This window comes from Felis catus, chromosome C1 (genome assembly GCF_018350175.1).
Source record: "Felis catus isolate Fca126 chromosome C1, F.catus_Fca126_mat1.0, whole genome shotgun sequence".
NCBI classification, from domain to species: Eukaryota; Metazoa; Chordata; class Mammalia; order Carnivora; family Felidae; genus Felis; species Felis catus.
The window spans coordinates 213,165,950-213,187,242 of NC_058375.1; the positions used below are offsets into that span (position 1 = coordinate 213,165,950).

Here is a 21,293-nt window from a genome sequence, read left to right on the forward strand (position 1 = left end):
CCCTTTCCATAATAGCTATTACTTATTGATTGCCTCTTGTGGGCCAGAATTGTGCTAGGCACTTTGAGTATATCTGTTTGTTTAATTCTCATACTAACTTGTTTTTTGTATGTGTGCTTTTTTTTTTTAAGTTGAAGTATAGTTGAAATACAGTGTCGTATTAGTTTCAGGTATACTACATAGTGATTCGACAGTTCTGTACATTACTCAGTGCTCGTCAGGATAAGTGTAGTCCCCATCTGTCACCATATAATGTTATTACAGTATTATTGATTGTTTTCCCTATGCTGTACAATCCTCACAATAACTCTTCAGGGTCATTATCATCATCCCCGTTTTATAGGTTAAGAAATGAGATCAGAGAAGTTAGGCGTCTTGCCCAAGATTATCCATCAGAAAGTGGTAGAGTAGCCACTTGAGCCCAGGTCTTTAGGGTTTTCAAATCTCTCAGTGCATGGATGAAATGTGTTCTAAAATGATGACAGTGCCCAATTAGGACAAGAGTAGTTAACTTGGGTTTGGGGGCATCGTCATTTCCTTCCATCCAAACTTAGCCTTCTGGGAGGGGGAAAAGGAAGATGGGCCAAAGGAGTGCTGACACTGGATAAGATTCGCTATTCCGGCTGTGTCCAGGGTGGCTTGGCCATCAAGTGCTGTCCCTGGTGCAGAGTCCCAGAAGAGAACCCTGGAACCTTCCAAGGCTGCCTGCTCTAGGGCCCAGTGGGGTGGTTTGTGCTTTATCAAGCTGGCAGACGGAGCACCTTGAATCTTGCCTAATTCTGGATTCTAGCTTCCTCAGCATTAGGCAAGTAGCCTAACCTTTACCGAAAATGAAGGGCTGGCCTGCAGATACAGATTACCTCCAGACAACCTCACGGGGCAAACACAGAGGAAAAGCTGTAGGTTTGCTTCACCCAAACTGTAAGCTGGAAGAAATACTGAGTTTGTGTCTTTTACACAGAGAGAGCAACTACAAGAAATTGCATGGGGCTCCGTCAAGGAAATAGATTGTGTGAGGAAAACCAGTGACGATTCAGTTGAACTACCAGAGACCAGAAATTGAAAATCAGTGGTCACAAAGCACTTTGTAATTAAATGTGTCAGGAAATAGAAGTAAAGTGTTGTTTTTTTTAATATTTATTTATTTTTGAAGGAGAGAGAGACAGAGAGTGAGCAGGAGAGGGGCAGAGAGAGAGGGAGACACAGAATCCGAAGCAGGCTCCAGGCTCTGAGCTGCCAGCACAGAGCCCGATGTGGGGCTCGAACTCACAGCCGTGAGATCATGGCCTGGGTCGAAGTCAGATACCCAACTGATGGAGCCACCCAAGTGCCCCAGAAGGAAAGTGTTAAACACGAATAATATCAAGTTCATTGTGACTGCAGAACATTCTGAAAGCAGGCACAATACTGCCTTGAGAAGAGTATATTTTTTATTTTGTGGGGTTTTTTTTGTTTCGTTTTTACTGTTTTGTTTTGTTTTGCTTTAATGTAAATCGTCTTCCTAGAAATGTCGCAGCAGCTCCACCAGCAGCTGATAGAAGCCGAGCGTAGGTCAATGACGTACCTGAAGCGGTACAATAAGATCCAGGCAGACTACCACAATCTCATCGGGGTCACGGCAGAGCTGGTGGATTCCCTGGAGGCCACGGTCAGTGGCAAGATGGTAAGGAAGATCCGCACCTGCTTGCGTGTCTGTTTGGAGCTAAAGCAGTGTTGAGGGCCTGGGCTGTGCTAATGGGATTCCTGGCCTCTCCCGGCCAGTGACACCTGCCCCCCGTGCTTCACAAAGCCAGACGTACAAAGGAGACCACGCCAACGTTCCGTGCCCATGATTGTGCTGCCCACAGTATTTTGTCCGTCTTTCCTGGCATCTTTATTTCTCTACCTTACTCTTCACATTGGCAAACGGTAAATTGTCTGGCAACAGAAAAAAATAATACGGAGTGGCATAAAAACGAGGGGGAAATACACTGCTGCTATAAAAGAAAGTTACGGATTTTCACATGTTGATTTTATATCTAGCCACCTTTCTGACCTCTATTAATCTGCTAGATTCTGTTGATTGATACCTCTGTATTCTAGACTGGCAGTCATATCATCTTCAGATACTGATTGTTTTGTTTTATATTATGTTTTCATTATTTGTAATGACTCTTTTTCCTTCGCATAGTGGCATTGTTGACTACGGGACATTATCGAATAATGGGCCTCCTTGTCTTATTCCTGACTTTAATAGGAATGACTCTAGTGTTTCACTTACTAAAAAATTAGAAGTATAATAAAATCCCTTTGTAGAAATGTACATTTTCTTTAAAAGTGGAATAATCGGCACATGCAATTTTAAGAAATAATGCAGAGAGGCTTGGCACGCTTTGCCCAGTTTCCCCCAAGAGTAGCATTTTGCATAACTAGGTTGCAGTACCACAACCGGAACATTGACATTGATCCAGTCTATTGATCTCATTCTCATTTCTCCAGTTTTGTGCTCTTGTGTGTATGTTAGGTTCTGTATAATTTTATTGCCGGTGTAAGGTCGTGTATTAAAATTAGGACACCTGGCTGGCTCAGTTGGTAGAGCATGTGACTCTTGATCTCAGGGTCATGAGTTCAAGCCCCAGGTTCAGTGTAGATATTACTTAAAAAATAAAATAAAAATTTTTTAGTGACTTAGAAATATGACTATAAAATAATATGTATTATAGAAAATTTTAAAAATAGAGAACTGTGCAAAAATACGATTAAAATTACCTGCAATCGTGTCACTTAGTAACAACACTTGTTAACATTCCACATTTGTCGCAGTGCTTGGCTGCACTAGACGGACTCTGGTTCAGGCAAAGTTTTCTATTTTCCTTAATACCGCATCGTGCATTCTTGAAGACATGAGGTGTTTGACGAGCCTCACCGTTAGCGGCTCAAGTCCATCGTGAAGCAGTGCTGCGCTTCGTATTAATGTCCAGGTTGGACATCGAGGTTGTTTCCAGCTTTTCACTTTCACAAATTATAAATATAGCGGGAGGAGATGAGCCTCTGTTACGTTTTAAATTTTTAAATTTTATTTATTTTTAAGATTTCATTTTAAGTAATCTCTACACCCAACATGGGGCTGAAACTCATAACTCCAGGATCAAGAGTCATATGCTCCACTGACTGAGCCAGCCAGGTGCCCCTGTTATATTTTTTTAAAGTTGATTTTCGAGGTTGAGATCTGTGCTAAGGTGCTCCAAGAAGGTTTTGCTGGTCTGGTTCCACTGGGAGTCCTTATCTTTATATCCTTGCCAGTCCTGTCTTTGAGTATTAAAAGGACACCTGTATTTGTTGCAGCATTTGTATTTGTATTTGTAAATTTGATCCTTGAGAAGTAGTGTCTCAGGATTGAAATGTATCTCACATTGTTTCCACATGACAGTGAACGTTTTTTATATGCTTCTCATTCATTGAATGCAGATTTATTGCAAGCTTACTATGTGCCAGGCCTTCCCCGTTCTAGGCCTGTGGGATACGTCAGACAACAAAACAAAGATCCCTGACCTCAGGGAGCATACGTTCCAGTAGGGGCGAGAATAATAAATAGTAAATATAAGCAGTAGATAATAAATGACATCGTCGTGTGTTAGAAAATGACAAGCGTTGTGAGGAAAAAAAGGAACAGGGTGGAGGGGATCAGAGTACGTGTGTCTATGGGCAGGGGACAATTTTAACTAGGCAGGCAGGGGGAGCTTCACTGGAAGAGGTAAGGGAATTCGTTTCGCAGCCCTCTGGGATTCTCCCAGAATTCTAGGCCAAAGGAAGAGGATGCAAAGGACCAAAAGCAGAAGTGTGCCTCTCGTGTGCCTCTCCCAGTGAAGGACAGGGAGCAGCACCCAGCAGGTCAGGGCCCCGAGGGCCATCGTTAGGATGTGGCTCTACTATGAGTAAATGGGGAGTGGAATAGGGGGGTGGCGTGGTCTGGCATGCTGTGGAAGGATTACCTGCCTTTGTTTTACAACAGTCCTCGGAGGCCTGGAGGAACCAGGGAGACCGGCAGGAGGGGCTTGTGGTCACGAGGGGAGACCTGGTGGTGGTGGTGGTGATGGCAGCCAGAGCCAGAGAGGTGCCCCTCTGGGTGTGTTATGAGATAGAGCCGATAGTGTTTTGTGCTGGATTGGACCTGGGCGGGGGTTTGGGGGTCAAGCATGACTCCAGGTGTTTGGCCTAAGCTGTGGGAGGGCAGTGGTGCCTCCGGCCGCGATGGGGAAGGCCTGGGGTAGAGCAGGTTTGGGGGAAATCAGGGCTACAGATGTGGGCATCCCTGTTAAGACACAGGCCATTCAGAATTCATCTTTTGTAAATGTTTTCCTTAGTTTGCTTTTTGGTTTTTAAATTAGTGTTTCTTAAGTTAGTAAAATTGACATGTTTATATTGTCAAATCATTTTATCAGTTTTTCCCTTCGTTCATCCTGCCTTTTCAAAGTGTTAATAAAGGAGCTTTTCCCACTAAAGGAGCTGGAATATTCACATTAATTTTTTTCTGTTGGTCGTTTTGTTTTGTTTTAATTTTACTTTTAAATCTTTAATCCACAAGGACTTTATTTTGATAGATGATTTAAGAAAGAAATTTATCCCCCCTACCAGAAAAAAAGATAACCATTTGAGCCAGAGCTATTTACTTCTTTCCTCACTAATTTGAATGGCTACCTTTATCATGTAGTGGGATTTTAATTTTTTCCATTGATCTGGCTATTCTTAAGCTACTAATGCATTGTGTTTTTTACTATAGTAGCTTTTTAATATGTTTTAGTATCCTGCGCTGAAAACCTCTCCGTTCGTGTGAAATCATAGCCCGCACGCTGCTGAAAGTTGCCTGGTACGGCTATTAGCTGGGGTGGTGGCCACATGCTGAAAGAGGATGCAGAGAGGATGGGCCAGTAAAGATCATGGGGAGGTTTGTAGATCATGCTTAGGAGCCCTTGATTTGTCCTGTAGTTAGTGAGGGGCTTTTGAAATATATACCTTAAAAAAATGGACTTTTTAAATTAACTGTTTCTTTTTTCAGTTTTAATAATAGCATGTGTTGACGTTAATACAGAAAAGTATCAGAAAGAAAACAAACATGGCTTCTATAACCTCTGTTGACAAAGACATGCCCTTGATTAGGAGGTTCAAACAATACAGAAATAAAAAGAAAAGTATTCGCCTTCCTTTGCCTTCTCTCCTATTAAAACATAGCTACCAGAATCCTGGTGTGCCTCTTACAGCCAGAGTCGATGTGACATCAGGGGTGGCGTGCTGACCAGAGATGGGCACGTGAGCTCCTGCTGGAGTGCGCGAGCGGCCCGCAGACCACCAGGCAGGGAGAGATGGGGCGGGGCCGCAGGGGCGGGGACTAGACTTGTAACTGGCTTGTTTTTGTTTGTTTGTTTGTTTTTAATGTTTATTTATTTTTGAGAGAGAGAAAGAGAGAGAGACAGAACGTGAGCAGGGGAGGGTCAGAGAGGGAGGGAGACACAGAATCGGAAGCAGGAAGCAGGCTTCAGGCTCCCAGCTTGTCAGCACAGAGCCTGACGCGGGTCTAGAACCCGTGAACCGCAAGATCATGACCTGAGCGGAAGTCAGATGCATAACCAACTGAACCACCCAGGCCCCCCTATAACTGGCTTGTTCTTTTGTTTTTGTTTTTTTTTTTTCAACGTTTATTTATTTTTGGGACAGAGAGAGACAGAGCATGAACGGGGGAGGGGCAGAGAGAGAGGGAGACACAGAGTCGGAAACAGGCTCCAGGCTCTGAGCCATCAGCCCAGAGCCCGACGCGGGGCTCGAACTCACGGTCCGCGAGATCGTGACCTGGCTGAAGTCGGACGCTTAACCGACTGCGCCACCCAGGCGCCCCTTAACTGGCTTGTTTTTAATGTAAAAAAAATACACGTTTGTGGTAACAAATTGGAACAAGTCAGAGTAGTCTATAGTAAGGAGCAAAAGCCCCCTCCCACACGGTTTCTTAGTGTCACTTCTTTATTGGTATTCAAGATTAACATTTGCTTGCGTCCTATTTTAGAACATTTCTAGGCATAGGCGTGTGTGTGTGTGCATGTCTGCATGCGGCCTACGTATACTTGGGATCATATGACCCATTATTCTTCTGAAACTCGCTATTTTACTTTCGGTATATCTTGGAGATCTTTCCACATGGCCACATAGCCCTCATTCCTTTCTAGGCTTGTACATTATGCCATTGTAAGAGCGAATTATAATCCGTCAGATCTCTGATGGTGAACGTTTAGATTTTGTTTGCTATAACAAAAAAATGTGCCAATGAACATTCTTCTATATACTGTATACCTTTGAAAACAGGTAAGGTAAGATCCTAAGTGTGGAATAGTTAGGTCAAAGGTTATGGGCATTAACATTTTGATGAATGTTGCCAAATGATTTCTCCTGAGACTTCAGCGACGTCTACCCAAATCCCTGGGGGTTTATCTGTATCTGTGTTTATTTCTCCACACACTTGCCAACACTAGACACGATTATACTTTGAACTCTTTCCCAGTTTGGGAAGTAAAACTTGGTGTTCTGAATGTTTCAATTTACATTTCTTTAATTATGCATGAGGCTGAATATATTTTCATATATTTGTTGGCCATTTATACTTAGTCTGCTGTCTATTTGTGTCCTTTCCTCATTCACCTGTTTTAAGCAAGAAAGTGACATAGTCAAATTTGCTTGTTAAAGAATTGGTTCTGGTAGCAGTTCCAGAAGTCAAAGGAGAAAACAGTTTCAGGAGTAAAAGGTTTATGCAAAGTCTCGGAAGCCACCGAATACTTTAGAAGACTAGAACTGAAAAGTGCCCAATGATTTTGACATAATAGAAGGTCAGTGGTGATGGCCTTTGCCACGTAAGTTTCCACAGACTGATGCGTCTAGAAGCCTAATTGCAGCGTTTTGGGAGGTCCAGGGGAAGTGAGACAGGAAATGTGGGCTGTTCTCTCGAGCACCTTGGCTGTGAAGGAAGAATACTGGGAGGGTGGTTGATAGATGGAGACCTAGGGTGGAGGAAGGGGAAGGTACTTTTTAAATATGAAATATATTTGGATGTGTTTTTAGGTTGTAGATAATGAAAAGTCGTAAAAGGAAAGGTTAAAAATACAGGATGAAAAAGGAACCTTTACTTTTCGCTACTGTGGACATTCAGAGGAAACGGACGCGGGCTGATGGGGGAAGTGCCCCCTGGAGATGGGGTGCTGCTTTGTCTGAGTCGCTGCGCACAGAGCTGAGTGTCAAGGGATGAGCACAGACATCTGCCATGGATGGACAGGGCCTTTGATGTGTCTGAAGCAGACCAGAAGTTTCCAGTGGGTGGACGGAGTCCCCCAAGGAGAGGAGAGGATGCGGTCCACATTCCCAGTGCTTTCTAACCCATGAATGGGTGGAGGGGGCCTCGCGTGGGGACAGCTGAGTAAGGGTGGGGTAGCGGCCAGTCACGTGACCATGTGGGGGGTCACCACTCGGCATCAGGAGGCTGAGGAAAGGGAGGTTTCCCTCCCACTGTCAGGCATAGAAAAAAGCCTGGAAGAGAGCAAAGCGGTTAATAGTTACCTCCAGGGATTGGTTTGTAGGGAAGGATGGGACTGGGGAGAGGTTGGGACACTTGCGCATTTGGAAAGTGCATTCTTTTTATAAAAAGGAAAGATGTAAAATGAAAAAGAACAAATCCTGAGATTACTACCTGAGAGGCTGTAAGCCAGTCCTGAGTCACAGTAGCTAATGAGCCGGTGGGAGAAGCAGCCGGAAAGGCCAGAATAGAGTGGCACTGACGGGACGGCAGCAGCCTCCCGCCCACAGGCACTCGATACAAATGCCTCCGTCATTCATTCAGTAAGCACGTACCCAGCCACCTGGCCATGTGCCAGGCATACGTGTCATCTCGTTCACCCTGTCACCATGACCCACAGAGGCAGACATAGTTCATTTCACTCGACAGGTCACAAGGCAAGGGGCGGAGCTGCTGGTTTTCCCAAGTCCGGGACTTGAGCCCAGATCTTTAGATTTGAAGGCTAGCATTCTTTCTACCACACTGTTGGCCCCCTGATTGACTTGATTGCTTGAATTCATACACGCCCACACAAACGGTTTAAAGTCCGTTCCTTTTGCGTGACGGTGGGAGTACATCTACTGGAATTAGGTAATTTAAAATATGACAGGCCGTGATCATACCTGTAGCACGTTAGCAGTTTTTTTCTGTCAGGCTCAGGGCTTTAGTGCCCAAGAACCCCTGGGTTAATGCAAAAGTCCATCTCTGTACCTTCCAGAAAGCCCAGCAAGGGACAGCTCTGATCATTGCTGGGGCCCCTGCTGTCCCTGGGGGGGGGGGGGGGGGGAGGGGTTCGTGCCTCTCACCAGCCGCCCTCCTGTCCTCTTTGCAGATCACGCCGGAGTACCTGCAGAGCGTATGCGTCCGCCTCTTCAGTAACCAGATGCGACAGAGCCTGGCCCACAGCGTGGACTTCACGCGGCCTGGGACGGTAAGGCTCTGTGCCCCGGGTCTGCGCCCCGAATTTAAAACTAGCCTAGGCGCGCCTGGGTGGCTCAGTCGTTGGGCATCCAACTTCAGCTCAGATCATGATCTAATAGACTTTAGCCTAACAAAAACAACAACAAAAAATGAAAGGGCGAGGGAGAATAACATTCAGGAATCTGCATTTCAGCTAGCTTCAGGGGTCCGTAAACTCCCAGAAGGAAAAGAACGCTGTGTTTGAAGAGGGAGCAGCTGGGAGCTGGCCTCCTAGGCGTGGTGGGAGAGAGGCACGGTCTGCTCTTCCATTTGGAGCCCTTTGGTGCCAAGGGCTGGTAACAGTTATCAAATCAATAGGAAAGGAAGGAAACTTCTTTCTTTTTTTAAGAAATTACTGCCATATTGGAAGCTATACAGTCGAAGCAGGCACTCTCTTCTTTTTCTCATTTAACTTTTTCCTTGGAATAACTACAAACTTAGAGAAAAATCGCAAAAATAGCACAAAGGACGCTTGTATACCCTTTACCCAGATTCGGTGACTGTTGGCATTTTACCCATTTGTTTACTTTCTCTACACACACACGGACACACACAGGCAAACTCACTCACACACACACACACACACACACACACACACAGTCTGCTTTCTGAGCCATTTGAGAATAAATTACATATACCATGGCCTTTTACTCCTAAATACTTCAGTGTAGAGTTAATTTCTTACTAGAAGTATTCTCATGTACAAGGATCCACTTCAGTAAGTTTAATATTTTATGATACTCTTACCTAATCTGTGCATTTTCCAATTTTGTCAGTTGTTCCCCTGTTTAAAAAAACAGGACATTTCTCTTTTTGTGTTTCACATTTTCTCACGATTCTATTCAGGGTTTGCATCCCAAGGCAAAATATTACATAGGTGATATCGTGTCCTTCTTAAGATACAGCTCATCTGGAGGCAGATGGTGTTGAGTTGGGGTTCTTAACCATGAGTATACCCATGTCTCCTCAGGATGTTTTCAAAGGTCTCGAACCCGTGTTCCTGGGGCTCACCCCAGCCTGTTGCCTGGGCCCCAGGCTGAATGGTAGAGCCAGATCTGTACAATTGGGAAGAAAGCACCAGGGGATCCCGAGCCGCCCCCCCACCCCCACCCCACCCCCTGCCGCCATGGGTCAGAGCCACAGCTTTTAATTAAGGGGAAGAAGGGTCTGCACATTAATATTAGGGTCTTCGTAAACAGAGACATTTTTTAGTTATTAAGAAAAAATTTCTAAGCTAGCTCATTCTCAAGTCGGTTTGAAGCAGCCTATTGAGAAAACACAAATATGAGAAATTGGAAAGAAATAAATTGTGGCCAGAACTCACGGAAACAGAAAGTAAAGTAGTGGTTGCCAGGGGCTGGGAGGTGGGGGAGGTGGGAGATGTTGGTCAAAGGGTGTAACTTTTGGTTATGAGATGAGTAAGTTCTGGGGATGTAATGGATAGCATGGTGGCTATAGTTAACAGTGTCATATACTGGAAAGTTACTAAGAAAGTAGATCTTAACATTCTCACCACACACAAAAAAGTATGTGAGATGATGGATGTGTTAACTAGCCTTGTTGTGGAAATCATTTCACAATATATACATGTATCAATTCATCACTTTGTACACCTTAAAAGTACACAGTATTATATGTCAACTACATCTCAGTAATGCTGGGGTCGGGGTGGCGGGGAGGGGGGCAGAAATGGTGGTTAAGAGAAAATGAGGGTAGGACAACACAAGTAAGCCGTGGCTACGGCTAGTACAAAACAGAAGCTGCTGTATGGCCGCAGAAGCAGGCACACACCCAGCTCTGAGCTTCCTAGCGGCCCGTGCAACAGGGGCACATGAGCAGTTACATGATATACTTAGGAGGAAAGAGAGATGCTTATGTAGTGTTTATTGCACATATTCGTGTATTTCACTGCATCTAAGACAACATACGGCCTGCACATGCGACCTAGGAAGCCCAGGAGCAAAGTGAGTCCCTGCGAGTCACGTTCCCCAAACAGACCATTCCTGTGCCACTGATGCGCTCTCTGTCCCCTTTAGACTGTCAGCTTTGTTGTGGATCTTCACAGAAAGGACACAGTAACATGGTGGAGAGCAAGTGTCCTTGACCCCATCGCCCAGCTGCTCACGGAAGTCTCGTAGAGCCGTTGGTTGTGGTGGCTGCACCACACATGGGCACGTGGTTATGGAAGCTGCACAGTCTGTGCTTTAGGATGCGGCCCCGGGGATTGTAGCCTGCAGAGAACTTCGGGAACCAGCCATTTGTGCGTGTGTGGCGGTGGGGAATCCGCCATTTTTAAATGTCAGTAAAGCACGAAGAGACATCGGAGTTTCAGAAAATTAACTGCCCCGGGCGCCTGGGTGGCTCCGCTGGCTAAAGGTCCAACTTTGGCTCAGGTCATGATCTCACGGTTCATGAGTTTGAGCCCCGCCTAGGGCTGTCTGCTCTCGGCACAGAGCCCACTTCGGATCCTCTGTCCCCCCTCTCTCTCTACCCCTCCCCCACTCACACACACATACACACAGTCTCTCTCTCTCTCTCTCTCTCTCTCTCTCTCAAAAATAAATAACCATTTAAAAAATTTTACTTCCCTTAGGGCCCTCCAGGATGAGGAGCTTCAAGCCACATCCCTGAGGACTGGCTGAGTTGACCCTGTGTGTACCCTGTATGCTTAGCTGTAAGTCAGCTAAGAGCAGAGCTTACCAAAAATGATGGCTTTCTGGCAGTAATTAGCATAGCAGGATCTGTGTCTAATAGAGCCATTCCTTTCCTCCCTGCCTTACACTTATTAGTTCAGCAAATACTTTGTGTTTTTCAGGTCTGTGTTATAAAATCCCATCCTATCTACACATACAGGTATCCTTATATTTCCTTTTTCTGTTGTCAGAGTGATGCATCCGGCTTATTTAAAATGGATATCATGTTAATAAGGAGCAGTTTAAAAAAGGGAGGGAGGCACACCATAGCTGATATTTTGTCCCATGAGACATTAATTTTTGTCAACAGACTACTGCTACCGTCCTTCCTGCTTATAGTTGTATTAAGGTAGAGATTCCAGGCCTTAGAAACCAGAGGAGAGATCATGAGCTCTGCTTGTCTTACTTCCTAACCATTTTTTTCCTCTGAGTCACTGACTTAGGAACAGACAATAAAAGCTACAAACAGTCTTTTATTATTCCCATAGATTTCTCTAGACGATAAAGAGTGGATATGAGTCATTGCAAAAGTAGAACATTGTTGTAAAAGTATAACAGTGGTGGACTAAGATGTCTGCAGTCCATACATAATATCAGATTTATAAGGGATGGAGAGGAAATGAGGGTGCAGTTTAGAGGGGGTGCCTCGTGGTCGACCAGTAGGATTGAGAAGAGAAGCGTCGCTTTCTTACTTGCCAGGACCGTAAGTTCTATGCTAGGTCCTAACAGAATGCCATCAGTTTCAAGATAAAGAGGTAGGCACGAATCAGCTTCCTTTTTAGCGTGATCCTTGATCAGCTCCTCCTCAGTGTCGGTCGACCTTGAGTGTTTGAATTCACTGTCCTCTGTAAAGGAGCTGGGCCGGGCCCATCACAACACTGCTGGTATCCATAAAGTTTAGTACATTTGATACTGGTTTTTAAATCTGGCTGTTAAGAATCTGGTCTCTGCAACCTCTCTCGCTGTTGAAAGTTCAGGACTCAGTAAATAACACTCTTCTGACCCCTGAGTTCTGAACCACTTGAAAAGTAGGACAAAAGAACAAAGGAAAGAGGAGCTGACAATATTGCCGTCAACTCTGATGAAGCTTATACGGGAGAATGTGGAATTTATTTGTAGACAGATGGGCGTCCTGCGTTTAAATCCTGGAATTCAAGAAATGTGACTACCCAGTCACGTCCAGCTCTGGCCAAGCCCCTCTCCTCCACCAGCACCACAGGCGGCGGGGACCTGCAGGACTGACCTCTGCTCCCTGGGGGGATGGGGGGATGGGGGGATGGGGGGATGGGGGGGCGCTTATTCCCTCTGGGGAAGCAGGGAGCAGGGCCGTGCATGCCCAGTCCACTCCCAAACCCACCAATCCAGGAAGTCAGCCCTGCAGCAGGGGGATTATGCTGGTGCAGGACCCTGCAGAGGAGATGCTGAGAGTGGGGCCTAGTTCATGCCCAGAGAACTGTGTCTGAACCTCCACTCACATTAGCGGAGCTGGCGGTCAAATCCAGATGTTCCCAGGACTAATAATGACGGGATTGATTTTTTGGAAAGAGAACTCTCCCAGGTGACCTCTTCTAGCTTGATTGCCTGTCGCCACCCCAACCCCAGCTGCGTCATTCTTCAGTCCTCACCAACTCCGGCTCCAAACTATGGGGCTGAGTATCCGCCGGGGTACAAGATAAATCTGATTCTATATTCTCAGCCACCTGATAATCGCAAGAAGAGAAGCTTCTCCCTCAGGGCACAAGTGGTAGGGATTTTTTGTTTTCTTTTTTTCTTTTTTAGTGTATTTATTTTTTGAGAGAGAGAAAGAGAGCAGGGGAGGGGCAGAGAGAGAGAGAGGGCGAACCTCAAGCAGGCTCTGCACTGTTAGCACAGAGCCAACACAGGGCTCGAACTCAAACCACGAGATCATGACCTGAGCTGAAATCAAGAGCCGGATGCTTAACCGACTTAGCCACCCAGGTGCCCCTGTTTTCTAAGACTGCACAACCGATACACAAATGTGTTCACTGGAAAATACATAACAATCTAATAGTAAAGTAAACATAAACCCCACGTCTCCCTCACACTCACCCCATCTCCTCTCCCTCCATAGGTAACCCTGTTGACTGCTTCCTCTTCTTCCTTCCAGACCTTTAAAAGTTCTGTAGAATTAAGGTGTTTATTTTACAGTTCACTCTGCAACTGTCTCTTTGAACTTGGTACATTTTAAAGAATTTTCTGCGCCCTTCTGGGTTTACTCATCTTTTCCTTATCTTTTAGAGTTTTCACACGATACATTTGACCGTTCCTCTGGTAAACCTCAAAGTGGCTTTTCCATTTTTCGCTGCTTCCAGTAGTGAGGCAGCACACACCTTTGTATGGCACAGAACAGCCTGTGAAAGCGCCATGGTCTGTCTCTCTCCTTACTCCTCTGCGTGTGCTGGGCAGGCACGAATGCAGAGACACCCCAGGAAAGGAGCACCGGGGCTGATGCGGGAGAGGCAGCGTCCAGCCCAGGGCAAGAGTGGGGCTGGGGATGAGCTGACCATGATACAGAGTCCGGGGCATAGCCCCGCGAGTGAATCCCAAGCCCCTCCTAGTGGTACCTGTGCGTTTTGGGGTTCATTGGCTGGGGAGGTTTCCCTTTAAATGCGTCCTTATTTGGAAAAACCGCCCACTTGGGAATTAACCCTTTTCTCAAAACTCCCAAGGAAACCGCATTGGGAGAATAAGTTAAAATACCACCAGGTGTGATTGCATTCTATATATTCAAGACCCCAGACACGTGAATCTCAGAAAGCATTTACTTCAAAATCAGCCATCTTTCTTAGCACTAAAACCCTGCAAGGCGCCGGGACGTGGCGATGACCCTTTCTCGGGGTGGCCTCGTGCAGTTGCTCGGGAAACGTTGCCGTGGCATGCTTCTGCCGAGGAGGGTGCTTCCTACAGCTTCCTGTCGTGTGGACCATGGCTCTGGCTTGAAGTTCGGCACCTTCAGCCCTTACGTTCTCCGTTCCGTAGCCTTCTGAAGTCTTGGCGAGATGCCTGCCCTTTGTCGGCGTCGCCACTGCATCTCGAGGCAGGCTTTCTGGGTCTAGTGCTCACTGTCTTGAGGAGGAGTCGCCGTCCTCGCGCACCTCTCCCTGCCACACCTCGTGCCCAGTGCCCATCGTGTACCTGAACTGACCCTGGTGATGTGAGGACGGGCCACCTCTGATCTCAGCCACTTGCTGGAACACGATTGGCAGAGAATGTACCGTTAGCTCAGGTTTTTCTTCTGACTTCCAGACCCAGACTCACGAGCCTTTTCTCTGTGAATGTGTCACCAGCACATCATTTCCTTGTCCAAAAGCAGGCTCGTCCTTTCCTCCGAACAGGTGGTCTCCCCTCCTGTGCTTCCTGTCTCGGTGAATGACACTCCAGAGAACACCTGGGAATCATCGAAACCTCTTCCCTCTCTTTTGCCCCATGTTCAGGCTGTCCTTGGGATCTGAGTGGCTTCCTCCCTTCTGCCCCACCTTTTGTTGATTTGGGTTTGTTGAGGCTCTTCCTCTTTCTGTCCTGGCTAAAGCAACGTTTCCTAACCGGTCTCAGTCTCTGAGCTCTCGCCTGGCTGATACTCCACACAAGTGCAGGGGTGACCTTTCTGGTTGTGTTTTATTTATTTATGCCCTCAAGTTTCGGGAAGGATTTAGGTACATCCAGTCATCGATCATGTTACTGTCTTGCTTAATACCTGTCATTGACCCAGGTCCCAAGTGCTCAGCGTGGGGTGCACAGCCTTCTGTGACCTAAGGGCCCATCCCTCTCCATGCTCAGCTCTGCTCACAGAAAGCCCGAGAGGCCCCAGCACCGTCCCCGGCACCTCCCCACGGGGGCATGTTGCCGTGCACCTTGCCTAGCCACCCCCCCACCCCCCACCTCAGATGCCCACAGGCTACAGGGTGCTGAGGCAGGGCCAAGGATGAGGCCCTCACTGGCCTGGAGAGGCTCCTGCCCGAGAAGTTTTGGAGGACGTGACTGGCACTTTCAGGAACTGGGGCACTCCCACTCCACTTACATACCTAGCGCCATTCCCAAATGGGCACTGTGTTCCAGCTCAGCCTCCCCTCCTGCGTTTCCCCCTGCAGTCCTGTGTTGTGCAAGCACCCCTTCCTGTTCCACAGCTGGTTGTGGCGGCCTCCCGCCTCCTGAGGCCTCTTCTGTCCCGTGGCTAAGGCGTTTCCTCATGCCTCCCACTGTGGTTGTTTGACCTCTTCCAGGTCACCTCTCCCTGAGGCCGCTCGCCAGAGGGGCCTGCCTTCACCGTTCAGCTGTCCGGCTGTCCGGCTGTTGTCCCAGGGCCCGGGAGGGAGGCTGGGGGCAAGTGGGCCTGGCCTTAGGTTTCCAGCCCCAAACGGTGCCTTCCACGAAGTCAGGGCTCGGCGGCTGCTGTGGGCTTCAAGCCACGGCCCCTTCTCTCCCACCCTCCGGGGCTGCATGCGCCTGCCTGTGGAACAGCCTTTTCCAGAGCAAGTGCCTAGAAGCACTAATCCCACAGCCTTTCCCCGTCCCCAGAGCCAACCGCTGATGTATTAAGTTTGAGACGTGCTGTGTTCTGAGACGCTGAAGACCCTTGAGGAGTCCGGCCGGCACGTCTGCAGACGCTTTTGACCAAGGGACGCTTCGTCACATTAGACCTCATACTGCGTTCTCGAAACACTGTCTGATGTCACGTGTCCTGGCAGAGCTCCTCATCCTGCTGTTGTACGTCCTCGCCCCCACCCCGTGACCCCTGGCTTCGAGAGCAGTCACAGCTGAGAGGGCCGGGTGCAGGTGCCTCACCTGCAGCAGAGCAGCGATGGAGGCATGACGCTGCCGTGTTATCTCTGCGTGGGCAGAAATTCCTTTCTCGCGTATTCAGGGGGTCCCGAGAGCCTTGCCCTGAGCCTGGCACAATGTAGGTGCTCAGTGAAGAATTGATGGCTCAGGATATTTGTTCTGCGGGCTTACACCTGCACTTTGAAGGGTTCATACTGTGCTTCCTCAGATGGGAGACTCCCCCCTGTCCATTCACCTGTCTGCCATGGAGCACATGGCTTCCCTCTGGTGCCCCCCGCCCACAGAGGCCTTTCCGGAAGCTCCCACCAGAAGGTCTGGAAAGCACACAGTGCCCAATGGGGCTGCATCAGGGCCTCTTTGGCAACTCCTTGGCAAGGGGATCCATTCTGGCGCTTGTCCATCGATGTCCACAATCCATTGTTAGCTCATGAGGGAAATTATTATTATTCCGACTGTGACTGATGACCCTGGAGCTTCTCCCGTCTTTCTCCTCCTGAGTTATTCTTTGCCGTCCACACTGGCTACACACAGAGCGGCACCCACAGTTGGTGGCAATGACTTTTAGAAATCTAGTCCGAAGTAAAGTTTGGTCAGAAGATTGGAGCACAGCCCCTTTGGTGCTTGAGTGTTACTATTAATGCCTCCGTACAGCGGGTAGGAAGCAGCAGCTATATATAGATAGATCTATATAGGTAGATATATATATCTATATAGAGATAGATATATCCTATTGTGAGTTCTCCATTCCCTGGGCAAGTTTATCCTCAGGTATCACTGTTAAGGTCAATACCAACTTCATAACTTAAAACAGAGCTCAGTACTTCCCAGCTCTGCCAGCCCTGTGTGTGTGTGTGTGTGTGGCGGGGGGGGGGGGGGGGGGGGGAGGGGAGGGTCTGCATGGATAGCCAGAAAGGAAGGGGGAGAAGTGCTCTTTCTGTGTGCTCTCCTGGGGGTCCACATCCAATGGGGCCGTTACTGCCACCACTTGCCAATAAGGCACTGAGAATTATTGATCATTGACTCTCCCCATTGGATTGTAAGCTCTCTGAGAAGGGGGCTTTGCTTTTTCCACTGGGGTATCTCTGTGCCTCACCGAGACCCAGCAGGTAGGAGGGAATCAGTAAGGACTCACTGAATGAATGAAATAGCACAAAGTCCTCTCTCATTAAGAGCACGCAGGGCCTTTCTTCCCCCAGCTCATCTTTTCGGGTTTTTTTTTGTTTTTTGTTTTTACTTGATTGGATAATAAAATCTCAGTAATGTTTAACACACTGCCTTTTTAGTTATTAGTGTTTTTCAATTAATTTCTTCACAGGGCAAATAGAATGCTACAGAGTTTAGCAAAAGAGAAGCGCTGTTTTAAAAGATAGAAAGGGGGTGCCTAGCTGGCTCAGTCAGAAAAGCATGTGACGCTTGATCTCGGGGTTGTTTGAGTCCCATGTTGGGTGTAGAGATTACTTAAAATCTTTTTAAAATAAACGATAGAAAACATTTTCTTAACCGAAGAAAGGGGTGGTGTCGATGAATTTTATTTGTGGATATATGATTAGTCGACAACACTAATTTAAAAATATCTTTATTTTGTGTATACATTAGCCTGATATTTTAACATGGTTATGCCCTTATTTGACTCACTGTTTTGGCTTCTTAGTCTTCTTAATGTGTTAGATGAGTAATTTAGATGACATTTCAAACTTATCTTCTGAGCTACTTGCTGTTTAAGCCAATAACAGAAATAGGCATTTCCGTTAATTACCAAAAAAAGTCAAGGGTTAAAAAATATAAAACATGGTCATGAGCCATTTAAAAATGAGGTTTGCTGTCTCCAAGATGGGGATCTGTGTGGCCTAAATACTACACAGTAGAAGCAGTAGAGACCGGAGTTCTCAGCCAGGGCCAGTTTATTAAATTTATTAAATTAGTCAAGGATTCTGGAGAGCCCATTTGGGGATATCAGTCTTCATTCATTCATTCATTCATTCATTCAACACATTTGATCACGTGCCTCTGTATGTCCAGGCACTGTAGCAAGTGCTGGGTACATATATTGAGGGTTACAGAACTCCATGTCTACTGAAGGAGAAAGGCACAGAAATAATTGTAAAATTGTCACAGTTCAGTGTGCTAAGTGTGGATAATGACCATTTGAGAGCTGTTGTGACACAGAGAGGATTGAGTGCCACCACCTGCCCCTTCAAGAATGGCTCTATGGAGGGCTGAGATTTCTTGTCTTCCCCTCTACTTAACTTTTTTTCCTGGAGTTCCTTAAAACCTAGTCCAGGGGCGCCTGGGTGGCTCAGTTGGTTGAGCGTCTGACTTTGGTTCAGGTCATGATCTCACAGTTCATAGGTTCAAGCCCCGCATCGGGCTCTGTGCTCTGAGCCTGCATCGGATTTTGTGTCCCTTTGTCTTTCGGCCACTCCCCGGCTCACGCTCTGACTCTCTCTCTCTCTCTCTCTCTCTCTCTCTCTCTCTCTCTCTCACTCTCTCTCTCTCTCAAAAATAAACACTAAAAAAAAAAAACAAAACAAACCTAGTCCAAACGTTATGTCACTTTACCTGCAAATAATTCAATGTATATATCCAACGGCTAAGGGCTTCACAAAACAAAAACCAAACATAATTATGATGCCAAATACAATTGGCACTAATTCTTCAGTATCACACAGTACCAGTGAGTCCATATTCATATTGCCCTTATTTGCCCAAAATGTTTTTTTACAGTTGGTTTGAGTTGGTCCAAGTAAACGCCACACACAGCATTTGGTTTTTTGTTTCTCAAGTCTGTTTCAGTACATGTTTAATACAGCATTGTTTGTAGTGGCAAAAACAAAACAAAACAAGCCTTGAATGGAACAATGTTGAATGTCCATAAGGTAGGCAGTGATCTGGCCTATAAATAAGACGAAAGGGGAATGGAGTGGGAGGGGGATTTTTCTATAAACACCTCTATAGTGTTTGACTTGGTACAAAGTGCATGTTATTTTTATACTCAAAGAGAAAAACTTAGTAAAGAAAAAATCAGGATAATAAAATGACTTTCATTGCTTTTGTTCTCTATGATATCCGACTAGGCAGCTTTAAGTGCCTCTTGAATTTGGTCCGGGGGGACCCACTCATGTTTTTATGGAGTATTCCTTGGAGCAGAGCCACAATGAACCAAGTGTTGTAGGCGGCTTGGGAAATACATCAGTAGTGTGTTGCTTAACTTCGGTTTGGGCTAATTTTTAAATCATGTATGATTATGGCCCGAGAATCCTCAGGGATCAAAAACTTTGCAAATCTGTTGATTTTATGTGAGTAAAGTGATTTAGGATTAATGCATTGCTCTCCCTGTTTAACACAGCCTCTCTTCTTTTGTTTCCATACCCCACCCCCAGGCTTCAACCATGTTAAGAGCCTCCTTGGCACCAGGGTAAGTCATTGCCCTTAGGAGCTGTTATTATGGAGAACAGCCCTGGGTAAAACTAGAATTCAAAGTAACTTTAGTAAACATTCATCTTAACAGCCTAGCTTAGAGGAGTGCCTTTGATTAGCTAGACCTCCAGTCTAGCTGCATATTAAAGGAAGTGCCAGTAATTATAAGCAGGATTATTAAACTAGAGGTATTTTTTAGTATTAATTCTACTTATTTTGGAGAGGTAGCATCAAATGGAAAAATTCATTGAATTGTTCCCGTGATATTGTATAGAATCTTCTGTCATAGGGCAGTCAGCAGAGTGGTGCAATGTCTGAATTTCATGATCTCTGCTGTCTCACACTATGACCAGGGCCACAGGATAGCTTTGTCTAGGCCTGAGCATTCCTACCCACATCAGTTAGGTTGTCACCCATGTGGGGGTCGGATGCAAGGGAGCTTCACCGGGCATGTATGTTGCAGTAACAAGGAAGTTGAGAACCTTTAGCAAAGGCGCGAGGAGTAAAGTGGCTTCTGTTGGCCCCCTGAGCCCCCCTCGTTATGGGAGTTCGGGGGATACTCTCAGATGACTCAGACACCTGAGAGAGACACAGCCTGCCTCCTCCCTCAGTCCTGCCTGAGTCTGACACTGACCCTGCACTTTGTTCCCTTCAGGTGGTGGCTGTATAATGTGATGCTTATGAGCACAGACTGCCGGGGCTAAAATCCCACCTCTGCCACTGGCTCTGTGACCTTGGACCACTTATGTAACTTCCCCGTGCCTCAGTCTCCTCACTTGTAAAATGACACTAATAATAACTTTCTTATAGGATTATTGTGAGGATAAAAATGAGTTAATATGTATAAAGCACTTAGTACAGTGCTGGGGATTTAATAAACTCCTTGGGTGTTTGTTAATGTTATTCCCAACGGTATAAGAAGCAAGGTCACCTGCAGAGAGTAAAGGGGGGTGGTTGGTGGAGGGGCTTAAGAGGACAAAGGAGAAGGTAGGACACAGTTTTCTTGGACAGTGGGAGAGTGGCTGGACTGCAGAAATGTGGGGTTTCTCAGCAACTTAGTTGGCAATAAATTCAGCCGGTAATATTGCCGTGATGGGCGAGTAACTGTGGCCCGCATGTGACAGGGAAGTGCTATTTCCAGCCATAGGAAGTACCCCAGCTATAGGACAATTTCAGACTTGGCTTTACAGATGGCACTTTTTTGTCTAGAACAAGTCCTGGTTTAAATTTCAAATTAAAAAATCTTTTTTTCATTTTGAAATAATTTCAAGAGCTACAGATATTGTACAAAGAATTCTCCTATACCCTTCACCCAGATTCCCCATGTTAATATTTGACACAAGCCCAGAGCAGTTATCAAAATCAGAAAATTAACGCTGGTACCATACCATCTAATCTACAGGCTTCACTCACGTTTTACCAGTTGTTCCGTTATGTCCTCTGTCTGGTCCAGCATTCAGTCCAGGATCATATGTTGATGTGGTTGTCGTGTCTGATTCCTTTACTGGAAATCATTCCTTAGTCTCTGTCTTTCATGGCCTTGACACTTTTGAAGAATACTGGCCAGTCATTTGTCATCGAAATTTTTAAAGTAGTCTGTGTTCATTTTTAAACACAGTAGTATCTGCCTCAGGAAAATAAGTGTCAAAGTAGTGTGAACATGTGCGTGGCTCAACTGTTTGATGTACAAAATAGGACACACTCCTCCCAGGAGTGTTTACTGAGATCTCATTTGTGGCCCTGTTTTCTGGCCTTTTTCCCTGGGCCCTTGAAGAGGATTCCATTTTGGCTTTTAAAATTTTACATTTAAAAAAAAACTTGCACGGGGGCACCTGGGTGGCTCAGTCGGTTAAGTG

At 46.3% G+C, this 21,293-nt stretch overlaps 1 protein-coding gene across 10 annotated transcripts in view; it reads left to right on the forward strand.

The window, feature by feature from the left end:
• Positions 1-21,293, forward strand: part of ARMC9 (armadillo repeat containing 9) — a 148,101-nt gene that overhangs the window by 29,563 nt on the left and 97,245 nt on the right. For 7 of the 10 annotated variants that reach the window (XM_019838848.3, XM_006935682.5, XM_006935684.5 and 4 more), the window contains 3 exons: positions 1,506-1,663; positions 8,400-8,498; positions 19,401-19,435. In XM_019838848.3, coding sequence (XP_019694407.3) covers positions 1,506-1,663; positions 8,400-8,498; positions 19,401-19,435 — 292 coding nt within the window. The remainder of the gene's footprint in view (positions 1-1,505; positions 1,664-8,399; positions 8,499-19,400; positions 19,436-21,293) is intronic. The other 3 variants (XM_019838847.3, XM_019838849.3, XM_045034606.1) reach the window with 3 other exon arrangements.